Below are 12,283 nucleotides of genomic sequence, written 5' to 3' on the forward strand. Positions count from 1 at the left end.
TACAGTCCCAACAGTGAAGCATGGTGGTGGCAGCATCATGCTGTGGGGGTGTTTTTCAGCTGCAGGGACAGGACGACTGGTTGCAATCGAGGGAAAGATGAATGCGGCCAAGTACAGGGATATCCTGGACAAAAACCTTCTCCAGAGTGCTCTGGACCTCAGACTGGGCCGAAGGTTTACCCTAAGCACACAGCTAAAATAACGAAGGAGTGGCTTCACAACAACTCCGTGACTGTTCTTGAATGGCCCAGCCAGAGCCCTGACTTAAACCCAATTGAGCATCTCTGGAGAGACCTAAAAATGGCTGTCCACCAACGTTTACCATCCAACCTGACAGAACTGGAGAGGATCTGCAAGGAGGAATGGCAGAGGATCGCCAAATCCAGGTGTGAAAGACTTGTTGCATCTTTCCCAAAAAGACTCCTGGCTGTATTAGATCAAAAGGGGGCTTCTACTAAATACTGAGCAAAGGGTCTGAATACTTAGGACCATGTTCTAAGTAGGTTTGGGTTCCTGGAGAACTGGGCTGACTTCTCAGTCGGCTACCGGCTCTTTAGTAAGGATGGGCTGCACCTTAATGGGGACGGTACAGCTCTTTTGGGGAGAAAGATGGCCACCAAGTTGGAGGGGCTTTTAAACTAGGAGACGGGGGGGAGGGCTCAGAAGTAGAGTCAGTCAGGAGGGAGCAGAGGACTGAAGGCAGCTGTAGGGTCAGCAGCGACAGTAGGTCCACAATGTCAATTGGCAGGTCTGTGCGGGAAAATCTCAGACCAAACAGGAATAAACATAACCGCCAATTGCGCTTAACTTCCGTAAAACTAAGAGGGGTATATGCTAATGCCAGGAGCCTAGCTAATAAAATGGATGAGTTGGAAATATTGGTACATGAGGAGGACATAGACCTTGTGGGAATAACAGAGACTTGGTTCGACCCCTCACATGACTGGCTGGCCAATATCCAAGAGTATTCGGTGTACCGGAAGGACAGGGTAGGAAAAAGAGGGGGAGGGGTATGTCTCTATGTCAAGAACAATATAAAGGTGATAGAAAGGAGTGACATTACGGATGGGATGAGCATGGATTTAGAATCTGTGTGGGTTGAACTCCATAGGGAAGGAGAAAAGGGGAAAGTAATTGTGGGGGTTTGCTATAGGCCACCTAACCAAGGGGAGGAGGTAGAGCTGGAATTCTTAGCACTGAGTAAAGTGGCAAAATTGGGATCAGTCGTCATATTGGGGGACTTCAATTATCCCGACATTGACTGGGACGAGGGGACTACACACTCACAGAAGGCCCGCCTATTCACGGAAACCTTACTGGATAATTACATGTCACAGTTGGTGGATTCTCCGACTAGAGAAAATGCAGTCCTGGATCTATTGATCACTAATGACCCAGACCTAATCTCGCAGGTAGGAGTCCAGGACAACCTGGGCTCTAGCGATCACAGGATGATCACATTTAGTATAAATAACAATATAACAAGGCAAGTGGGGAACATAAGAACCCTAAACTTCAGAAGGGCAAACTTTCCAAAATTGTACTCATTGATGGAAAGGGTAAACTGGGACCAAACCCTGGGATCCCTGACCACAGAGGAAAAATGGGAATGCTTTAGGAACATATTGGGCAAAGGCATCTTGCAGTGCATTCCTATGGGAAATAAATTTAGAAGAGACAAAGCCAAACCTGGCTGGTTAAACCGTAGCGTCAAAAAACTTATTAGGGGAAAAAAATTGGCCTTCAAGAAGTATAAATCAGAGGGCACAGTATCGACTTTCGAGCAATACAAGGAGGCAAATAAGAAAAGTAAACAAGAAATCAAGATGGCTAAAATCAACTTTGAGAGACAAATAGCAGAGGATAGTAAAAAAAACCCAAAGAAATTCTTTAAATATATCAACAGCAAAAAAACTAGGGCAGAGCATATTGCACACATAATTAACAATGATGGGAGGATGGTTACAGAGGACACTGAAAAAGCAACCGTGCTGAATGCTTTTTTCTCGTCAGTCTTTACACAGGAAACGGAGGGGTACACTGACCATGACTGTATGGTTAGTAGTAATACACAGGACTTGCCACTATGGCTAACAGAGGGTGAAATCAGGGAAAGGCTGGATAAACTCAACACAAACAAATCACCAGGCCCGGATGGCGTACATCCGAGAGTACTCAAGGAACTCAGTAAGGTTATATCCAGACCACTGTTCCTGATCTTTGCTGACAGTATTAGGACAGGAGATGTACCAGGGGATTGGAAGAAAGCTAACGTGATTCCGATATTCAAAAAGGGCCAGAGGCATATCCCGGGAAATTATAGGCCTGTCAGTTTGACATCAATAGTATGTAAACTTCTGGAGGGGATGATAAGGGACTATATCATAGAGTTTGCTAAAGACAACAACATCATCAGCAGTAATCAGCACGGGTTTACAAATGGGCGTTCTTGTCAAACCAATCTATTAACATTCTACTAGGAGGTGAGCTGTGAGCTAGATAGGGGGAGACCAGTGGATGTGGTGTACTTGGATTTCGCTAAGGCGTTTGATACAGTTCCCCACAAGCGCTTAATTTATAAAATAAGGTCTGCAGGTATCGACAGCAAGGTTTGCTCTTGGATACGGAATTGGCTTAAAGGGCGTGTCCAAAGAGTGGTAATAAACAGCGCATACTCAGACTGGTCTGAGGTAGTAAGCGGGGTGCCCCAGGGCTCAGGCCTGGGACCAACCTTGTTCAATTTATTCATAAACAACATTGAGGTCGGGATCAGTAGTTCGATATCAGTTTTTGCAGATGACACAAAATTGGCCAGGGCAATAACTGCACAGCATGAAGCAGATATCCTACAGAATGACCTGGACAAAATTACAGAGTGGGCAACGACATGGCAAATGAGGTTTAACGTGGAGAAGTGTAAGGTTTTGCACTTGGGGACTAAAAACATAAAAGCACAATACACGTTAGGAGGGGAACCCTTGGGGGAATCAAAAATGGAGAAAGATCTGGGAGTCTTGGTTGATGATAGATTAGGCAACAGCATGCAATGTCAAGCGGCAGCTGCCAAAGCCAGCAGAATATTAGCATGCATAAAGAAAGGGATGCATTCCAGAGATAAGACTATAATCCTTCCACTTTATAAAACTCTGGTCCGACCGCATCTGGAGTATTCTGTCCAGTTCTGGTCGCCAGTCCTCAGGAGGGATGTGTTGGAGCTGGAGAGAGTCCAGAGAAGGGCAACTAAACTAATTAGGGGATTGGAGGACCTTGACTATGAAGAGCGTCTACAATCGCTCGATTTATTCTCCCTGGAGAAGAGACGTCTGAGGGGGGACATGATAGCAATTTATAAATATCTTAATGGGGATCCCAGCTTAGAAAAAAAGCTGTTCATTCGAAGGGATTGCATGAGGACTCGAGGGCATACAATGCGATTAGAGGAGAAGCGTTTTAACCTCAGGCAACGTGGGGGGTTCTTTACTGTTAGGGCTACAAGATTGTGGAATTCTCTACCACAAGAGGTGGTTTCTGCGGGTAGTATGGTGGCTTTCAAAAGACTCTTAGACTTACATCTCAAGGATCAGAACATTCAGGGGTATGTGAGATGATTACAGCCACACACACCTACACAGGTTGAACTGGATGAACTATTGTCTTTATTCAACCTCACCTACTATGTAACTATGTGATATTTCAGTTTTTCTTTTTTAATAAATCTGCAACAATGTCAACAATTCTGTGTTTTTCTGTCAGTATGGGGTGCTATGTGTACATTCATGAGGAAGAAGAATGAACTTAAATGATTTTAGCAAATGGCTGCAATATAACAAAGAATGAAAAATGTAAGGGGGTCTGAATACTTTCCGTACCCACTGTAAACTTATTAGCACAACTGTAAATGTTCTCTTTGGTCTCCTATGGTGTGCTGGTGACACCTCCTCCATACTTTGTTAATCCACTTCCACACCGGGCCTTTTCTGGCATTTTTCTTTTTTTACATGCAACAATCAGTATATTTTGCTAGAAAATGTCTTAGAACTCACAACATATATTTTTTTTTCTAAAGCCGAGGCCCTTGAGCAGTGATGGCAAACCTTGGCACCCCAGATGCTTTTGGAACTACATTTCCCATGATGCTCATGCACTCCTTCTGTGTTACCATAGCTGAGAATAAAGCTGCATGATTCTGGTTAAAATGAGAATCCCAATTTTCTTTGCTTAGAATAAAGATCACGATTCTCTCACAATTCTGAAAAACTTTTTTATTTTAAAGATTTACATCCCCTTAACATTAGGTTATCAAACAAGATGGTAAAAAAATAAGACATAATACTCTTTGCTTCAATCAAATTTATAGAAATGTAATGAAAAATTATGTAATGTGTACGATTGGAAGACCTCAAGATCTGGGAGCTGCTAGAGAGGAGTTGCCCATCTGGTGGTGAAGGTACTGTAAACAGCAGCAGGTTAGCTGCAAGGCAGAGACAGCAGGGGTCAGTGATGCTTAGCTGGAGGGATGGATGCCCAGTGGGCAGGCTGGGATAACACCGCTGATGGAGATGCTTTGGATTGCGGTAGGTCCGCCACGAGGTGGTGGTGGTCAGTGATGCTCAGTTGGAGAGGTGGGTGTCCGGTCAGAAGGCTAAACTGACACAGTTGGTGGAGGGCTGTTAGTGGCGGCAGGTCCACCACAAGATGGTGGGGGTCTGTGATGCCTAGCTAGAGGGATGGATGTCCAGTCGGCAGGCTGGGATAACACCGCTGATGGAGGTGCTGTGGATGGTGGTAGGTCCACCACGAGGTGGTGGGGGTCAGTGATGCTCAGTTGGAGAGGTGGGTGCCCGGTCAGCAGGCTGAAGTGACATAGCTGGTGGAGGTGCTGTGAATGGCAGCAGGTCCGCCACGAGGTGAAGGTGGCAAGGGTCCATGGTGACCAGCTGGCGGGATGTGGCAAAAGGATGGATCTCCGTTCAACAAATGGTGGTATAATCAGCGCAAAACATATACGTGGATAAAATAAATTAAATAAATAAACAAACGCACAAGGCTGCATACAATCAGTGCTATACACTAAACACCAGCGAATACAAATACATAAATGATATTGCTGCGCCAAGTGAAAAAAATTAAGTAATTGATTAATGCATATATACATAATAAAATTGTATATATTTAGGTAAGAGCAAATCAATGCTAATACCAAGTGCAATAAAGTGCAAGGCCAGAGTGCCCCATAAAATAAAATGTGCCCATCACAGTGCCTCTTAACATAAAAAGTGCCCTTAAAGAGGTTGTAAACTCGTATAATTTTTTTTTTTTTTTTTTACACCCTGCAAAAGAAAGACATAATGAGCTAGTATGCATCGCATATTAGCTCATTATGCAATACTTACTTCAGAACGAGCCCCCGCCGTGCCGCTCACTCACCTCTATGACGGGCGACATGTCTAGTCGCCCGTCTTCCGGGAGCGCGGCATCCGGCCATCAGATTGGCCGGAGCCGCGGTGACGTCACTCCCGCGCACGCGCGCGGGAGCCGACAGTCACGGCACGGGGCTCTGAAGGAACGGCACGATCGGCCGTTCCTTCAGAGCGCATGCGCCAGTGACGTCACTGGCGACATGTAAGGTAAATATCTCCTAAACGGTACATGTTTAGGAGATATTTACAGTACCTATAGGTAAGCCTTATCATAGGCTTGCCTATAGGTACAAGTTGTAGAGGAGGGTTTACTTCCTCTTTAAGCATGCTACTTATTTTTGTTAAGGGTGACGCTGATGGGCACATTTTATGTTAAGAGCAACCCTGATGGGCCATCAGCGTGCCTCTTAACGAAAACTGTGCCCATCAGAGTGTCCCCTAACATAAAATGTGCCACAGCGTGCCCCTTATTTTACGTTAAGGATCACGCTGATGGGCACATTTTATGTTAAGGGTCACGCTGATGGGCATATTTTGTTCTGCCCATCAGAGTGCCCCTAACATAAAATGTGCCGATCAGCGTAATCCTTAACATAAAATAAGGGTCACGCTGATGGGCATATTTTATGCTAAGGGGCACGCTGATGGGCATATTTATGCTGTGGGACACACTGATGGGCATATTTTATGTTAAGGGGCACTCTGATGGGCACATTTATGCTATTGAGCACACTGATGGGCATATTTTATGTTAAGGGGGCACACTGATGGGGACAACTGATGTAAGGGGGAACTCTGACGGGAATGCCTGACGTAAGGTGGCACTGTGATGCGGACAACTGATGTAAAGGAGCACTGTGATGGGGACACCTGATGTAAAGGACGCCGACACATGGCTCCGCAGTGTGGGCTTTTTTTTAATGTGTCCACTGCTAACAACAGTGTTGCCATCTGCAGCCTTTGCAGTCAAAGCAATCATTAGAAGGACAGACAGTGCAATCTGTCACAAAGACCGTGAGCGCCGAACAGTCTGTTGTTTACCGGGCGCTCTGGTTCGGCACATCGGGGACAACTGATGTAAAGGAGTACTGTCATGGGGACACCTGATGTAAGGGGGCACTCTGACGGGAATGCCTGACGTAAGGTGTCACTGTCATGGGGACACCTGATATAAAGGAGTACTGTGATGGGCACAGACTTGAGATTCGCGCCTCGGCCCAAAGAAATTTTTAGCGACCGGACCCCCTTGAATTTTAATTCAATACCCCTGCTCTAGGTCGTTTATGAATAAATTAAAGAAGATTTGGTACCAGGACAGATTCTTGGGGGATCCCACTTTCCACACCCGACCAATCCCAGTACTCCCCATTTATCACCACTTTCTGGACTTGCCCCTGGAGCCAGTTTTCAATACAGGTACTTACCCTATAGTCCATACCTACGTACCTTAGTTTGTACAGTAAGCATTTGTGGTGAACTGTGTCAAATGCCTTTCCAAAGTCCAGATACACCACATCCACAGGCCTTCCTTTATCTAGGTGGCAGCTCACTTCTTCATAGAAGATTAAGATTGGTCTGGCAAGAAAAAAATTTCATAAATCCATGCTGATTACTACTAATAATACAGTTTTCATTGAGGATTGTTATTTTCTAAAAGGTGTCTATTATAAGAGTCCAATGAAATTTAAAACAAATTACAATCACATGGTTAAAATAAAGATCCTTATCCTTGTGTTAAATCTTTGTAAATTGAGCCAAATGCCTTGGATAGGGAGGAATCCACTGTTCGAATGAATACCATTCTTTCCAGTTTGTGTTCCCAACACACAGAGAATGGATCTCTTCCATTATTTGGTCTATGTCTCTTATCACAGCTTCAAAAAATAATGGAACAATATTTTTCCTTCAATAGAAAACTGAGAATGAACCACAGATAAGTGGCTTACTCTTTACATATATATTCCTTTCACAGACAATACATAAAAAACACTTGCTTTAGGTTCTTTCTGTCTGTAAGGGTTAACTTGTAAAGCATCCGCCCTCATTATACAAACAGATTTTTAGTTTCGTTTCTTCCCAACATGGCGTCTGCTGCTCTAGGAGACGAGCTGAGCTGCTCCATCTGCCTGAGCCTTTATATGGAGCCGGTGTCACTGAGATGTGGACACAACTTTTGCCGGGAATGTATTGTGACTGTTCTGGATACACAGGAGGGGTCTGGAGTTTATTCCTGCCCGGAGTGCAGAGAGGAGAATGTAGAACGACCTACTCTGGAGAAGAACAGGAAGCTGTGTAACATTGTGGACAACTTTAGATCTACACAACAAAATGAGGAGAAAAGTGAGATCCTCTGTACGTATTGTGTGGATTCTCCAGTGGCCGCTATCAAGACTTGTCTTCAATGTGAGACTTCTATGTGTAATAAACACCTGACAGCCCACAACAAGACAGTGGACCACGTGTTGGTGGAACCCACCTCGTCCTTCAGTAGTAAAAAATGTTCCATACACAAGAAGCTTCTGGAGTATTACTGCTCCGAGGATGCCATCTGTCTATGTGTGTCCTGCTGTCTGGTGGGAAAACATAAAGGACACGAAGTGGAACTTCTAGAAGAGGCTTTGGAGAAGATGAAGGAGAAACTGAGAAATGTTCTAGAAAAGATTGCTATAAAGAAAAAGACAACTGAGCAGAAAATTCTGAATTTACAGGACCACAAAAGAAAAGCACAAGAAAGAGCAGATGATGAGCAGAAGAGAGTGACTGCCCTGTTTGAGGATATCAGGAGACAGCTAGAGGTTCAGGAACAGAGAGTCCTGAGTGAGATCTCCAGGCAGGTAGAGGAGGTTTCATTGTCAGTCAATGATCTCATCAAACAGTTGGAGATACAGAGGGATGAGCTGACAAGGAAAATTGGTCACATCGAGAAGTTTTGTAACATGAACGACCCACTAACTGTTCTACAAGATCAGGAATCAGATGCTCTAAAACTTGTTCAAGATGAGGACAAAGGTGACCAGAATTTGGAGGAATCTTCTGTTTGTGATCTGGATGATTTTAAGATCTCTCTTGTGTTGCACAGATCTATAACTGATCTTATCACTAATATGAAATTAAAAACCAAATTCAACACAAAGGATGCAAGCAGTCTGCTCCTGGATGAAAAAACGGCCTATACTCTTGTGGCTATATCCAATGACCTGAGAAAAGCATCTCGCTCTGAAACACAAAAGATTAGACCAGAATTACCACAGAGATTTACATTATACAGTCAGGTGATGAGTAGGGAGAGACTTTCCCATGGGAGACATTACTGGGAAGTAGAGGTTGGTGACTGTGGGGATTGGTATGTGGCTGTTTGCTATCCTAGTATTAATAGAGATGGAGAGGGGTCTGCTATTGGGCGTAATAACAAGTCTTGGTGTTTTGGCTTTACTGAAAATGAATTTACATGTGAACATGACTTTAAAGTACAGGATTTACACATCGAGTCTCCTGTGCAGAGATTGGGATTATATTTGGATCATAAAAATGGCCGTCTGTCATTTTACCAGCTAAGTGACCCCATCAGACACCTCCACACCTTCACCACCACCTTCACTGAACCCCTCCATGCTATCTTCTATGTGAATAATGGAGCCTGGGTAAAGCTGGTATCTCCAGTGTTTTCTGTAAAACCATAATTTACAACTGTGACGGTGGCGGGTATCAGATCCCTGCCCTTCTCACTAACTCGTGACCAAAGACCAGCCAATCTCACACCCTGACGTCACTTGCGTAACAATGCCACTCTCAGCTGCACTCGGAACATAGATTTTCCAGCTTGCGGGACCACAATCTAGATGCCAGCAGGCTGAGAGCGATTGTCATCGGGCTAATTAAGCAATTAACCCTTTCACTGCCACCACCGCTACGTTATGAGCCCAGCGAAAGCTCGTAATTTTAGAAATACCAATCACGACTTTAGAATAATCATCTGTAACACGCACTGTCACCACAGACAGGAACGTTCAGAGGGTTTATTCTATACAGTAGCACTCTTCAAGAGACAGGTTCATTGTTAGTTTGCATTAAGAGCTTATGGACAAGATTAACACTTTTCAGAATAAAGTTTAATAATAAAAAGGTTAAAATTGGTGCAAATAAAATATTTACAGAAAAAGGTGTTTCAAAGAAATAGCGACATAATTCAGCAATTTAGAAAAATAAGATAAAGAATTGAGAAGTAAGAATACTTGCATTCAATGTCCTTGGTGTTACAATAGTTCAGGAGCTGAGCCAGTGTGATCGGTTCTCAAACTTGATAAATGTTCCTTCTTGATGTTACCATGAGAACTGCCAACCCTGTCTGCTTCTCTCTTTTTCTCTGAGACCACAGGGGGTGTTAACAGATGTCCTTGACCAATAAACACAGTGGCCATGGGCGGCCCTAAGGTTTACGACAATACCAAGGAACCTCCCGTATAGACAGATGTATAACATAATTCATATGTTCCAATATCTACCAGTTGCCTTCTTGAAACTGATAGATTATTGTGCAGCATTGAATTGTATATCCATAGATACAAAACACCAGCTATCTCAAAGTAACCTCTGACCCGTAAGGGACAAAGTTGGGATCTGGAAGGAGAAGAGCACACCAGCTGCAGCCTGATTTCTTCTTGCGCACACATCTGATCAGCAGCACCTGCAGGAAGAGAAGGAACTTTCCTCTACAAGTCTGGATCGCGATGTCTGGCTGACACCTGCTGGCTCAGGACTCCAGGGACGGGGGGGGGGGCACAGCTCCTCCATCCAGGACTTCTCAGCTCAAGTCGTGACATACATGGCAGTGGCGGCCGGCGGCAGAGGAGACACACAGACACGAGGCAGCGGCTTCACTTACCTGCTCCTGGCTGACTCAAAACTTCTCGGGACCACCGACCACGCTGCTCCTCCTCGCTCTGACGGCGGACGGGAACCGGGAAGGTGAGCGAGTCAGAGTGACTGACGCACGCACCGCCCCCACAACAACGTCAGACGGGAGTCCTGAATGATTGGTCCAGGCTGGAGTCTGGACCAATCACAGAACTAGAAGTGTAGAAGTGGGGAGTGTCGGGGCGCATTGCTCTGCGCCCCGATGACACCCAGAACGGCTGACAATCGGCGCCTCTGCCTGGCAGCATGTGGGATGCCAGACCCCTTTACATTGCACGCCCAATTTTTCAGTTTTTTATTTGTTAAAAAAGTTTGAAATATCCAATAAATTTTGTTCCACTTCATGATTGTGTCCCACTTGTTGTTGATTCTTCACAAAAAATTACAGTTTTATATCTTTATGTTTGAAGCCTGAAATGTCGCAAAGTTCAAGGGGGCCAAATACTTTCGCAAGGCACTGTGTGTGTATATATATATACTGTATATATATATATATATATATATATATATATATATAAAATCAGTATCTCACAAAAGTGAGTACACCCCTGACATTTTTGTAAATGTTTTAATATATCTTTTTATGTGACAATACTGAAGAAAGGACACTTTGCTACAATGTAAAGTAGTGAGTATACAGCTTGTATAACGGTGTAAATTTGCTGTCCCCTCAAAATAACTCAACACACAGCCATTAATGTCTAAACCGCTGGCAACAAAAGTGAGTACACCCCTAAGTGACAATGTCCAAATTGGGCCCAAAGTGTCAAATATTTTGTGTGGCCACCATTATTTTCCAGCACTGTCTTAACCCTCTTGGGCATGGAGTTCACCAGAGCTTCACAGGTTGCCACTGGTGTCCTCTTCCACTCCTCCATGACGACATCACATAGCTGGTGGATGTTAGAGACATTGCGCTCCTCCAGCTTCCATTTGAGGATGCCCCACAGATGCTCAATAGGGTTTAGGTCTGGAGACATGCTTGGCCAGTCCATCACCTTTACCCTCAGCTTCTTTAGCAAGGCAGTGGTCGTCTTGGAGGTGTGTGTTGGGGTCGATATCATGTTGGAAAACTGCCCTGTGGCCCACTCTCCGAAGGGAGTGGATCATGCTCTGCTTCAGTATGTCACAGTACATGTTGGCATTAATGGTTCCTTCAATGAACTGTAGCTCCCCAGTGCTCGCAGAACTCATGCAGCCCCAGACTGTGACACTCCAACAACCATGCTTGACTGTAGGCAAGACACACTTGTCTTTGTACTCCTCACCTGGTTGGCACCACACTAGCTTGACACCATCTGAACCAAATACGTTTATCTTGGTCTCATCAGACCACAGGACGTGGTTCCAGTAATCCATGTCCTTAGTCTGCTTGTCTTCAGCAAACTGTTTGCGGGCTTTCTTGTGCATCATCTTTAGAAGAGGCTTCCTTCTGGGACGACAGCCATGCAGACAAATTTGATGCAGTGTGTGGCGTATGGTCTGAGCACTGACAGGCTGACCCCCCACCCCTTCAACCTCTGCAGCAATGCTGGCAGCACTCATACGTCTATTTCCCAAAGACAGCCTCTGGATATGATGCTGAGCACGTGCACTCAACTTCTTTGGTTGACCATGGCGAGGCCTGTTCTGAGTGGATTCTGTCCTGTTAAACCACTGTATGGTCTTGGCCAGTGTGCTGCAGCTCAGTTTCAGAGTCTTGGCAATCTTCTTATAGCCTAGGCCAGTGTATGAATTCTTTATTATTTTTCAAATAAATTGTTATATAATTTTACTACAAGTTTACTACCTGACTAGCCCATAAAGTCCCACCCCCTTGGCTTGAGGCACCAAACCCTGCTTTAAGATTAACAATTGGGATGTTGGCTACACTTACCACTCAGGCATCAGGGATCAATCCTCAATTTATCAGTGATGGCGAACCTTGGCACCCCAGATATTTTGGAACT

General features: G+C 44.7%; 1 protein-coding gene across 1 annotated transcript in view; it reads left to right on the forward strand.

Annotated features, from left to right (window-relative positions):
* Positions 1-7,501: 7,501 nt before the first annotated feature.
* Positions 7,502-12,283, forward strand: part of LOC309559017 (uncharacterized protein) — a gene marked incomplete at its 5' end in the record, with an annotated part of 37,107 nt that continues 32,325 nt past the window's right edge. Inside the window, 1 exon segment of the mRNA XM_082262127.1 lies at positions 7,502-9,079. Within this exon segment, the coding sequence (XP_082118253.1) occupies positions 7,502-9,079 (1,578 nt within the window).

This window comes from Pelophylax lessonae (genome assembly GCF_965119305.1).
Source record: "Pelophylax lessonae genome assembly, chromosome: 6".
In the NCBI taxonomy this organism is placed as follows: Eukaryota; Metazoa; Chordata; class Amphibia; order Anura; family Ranidae; genus Pelophylax; species Pelophylax lessonae.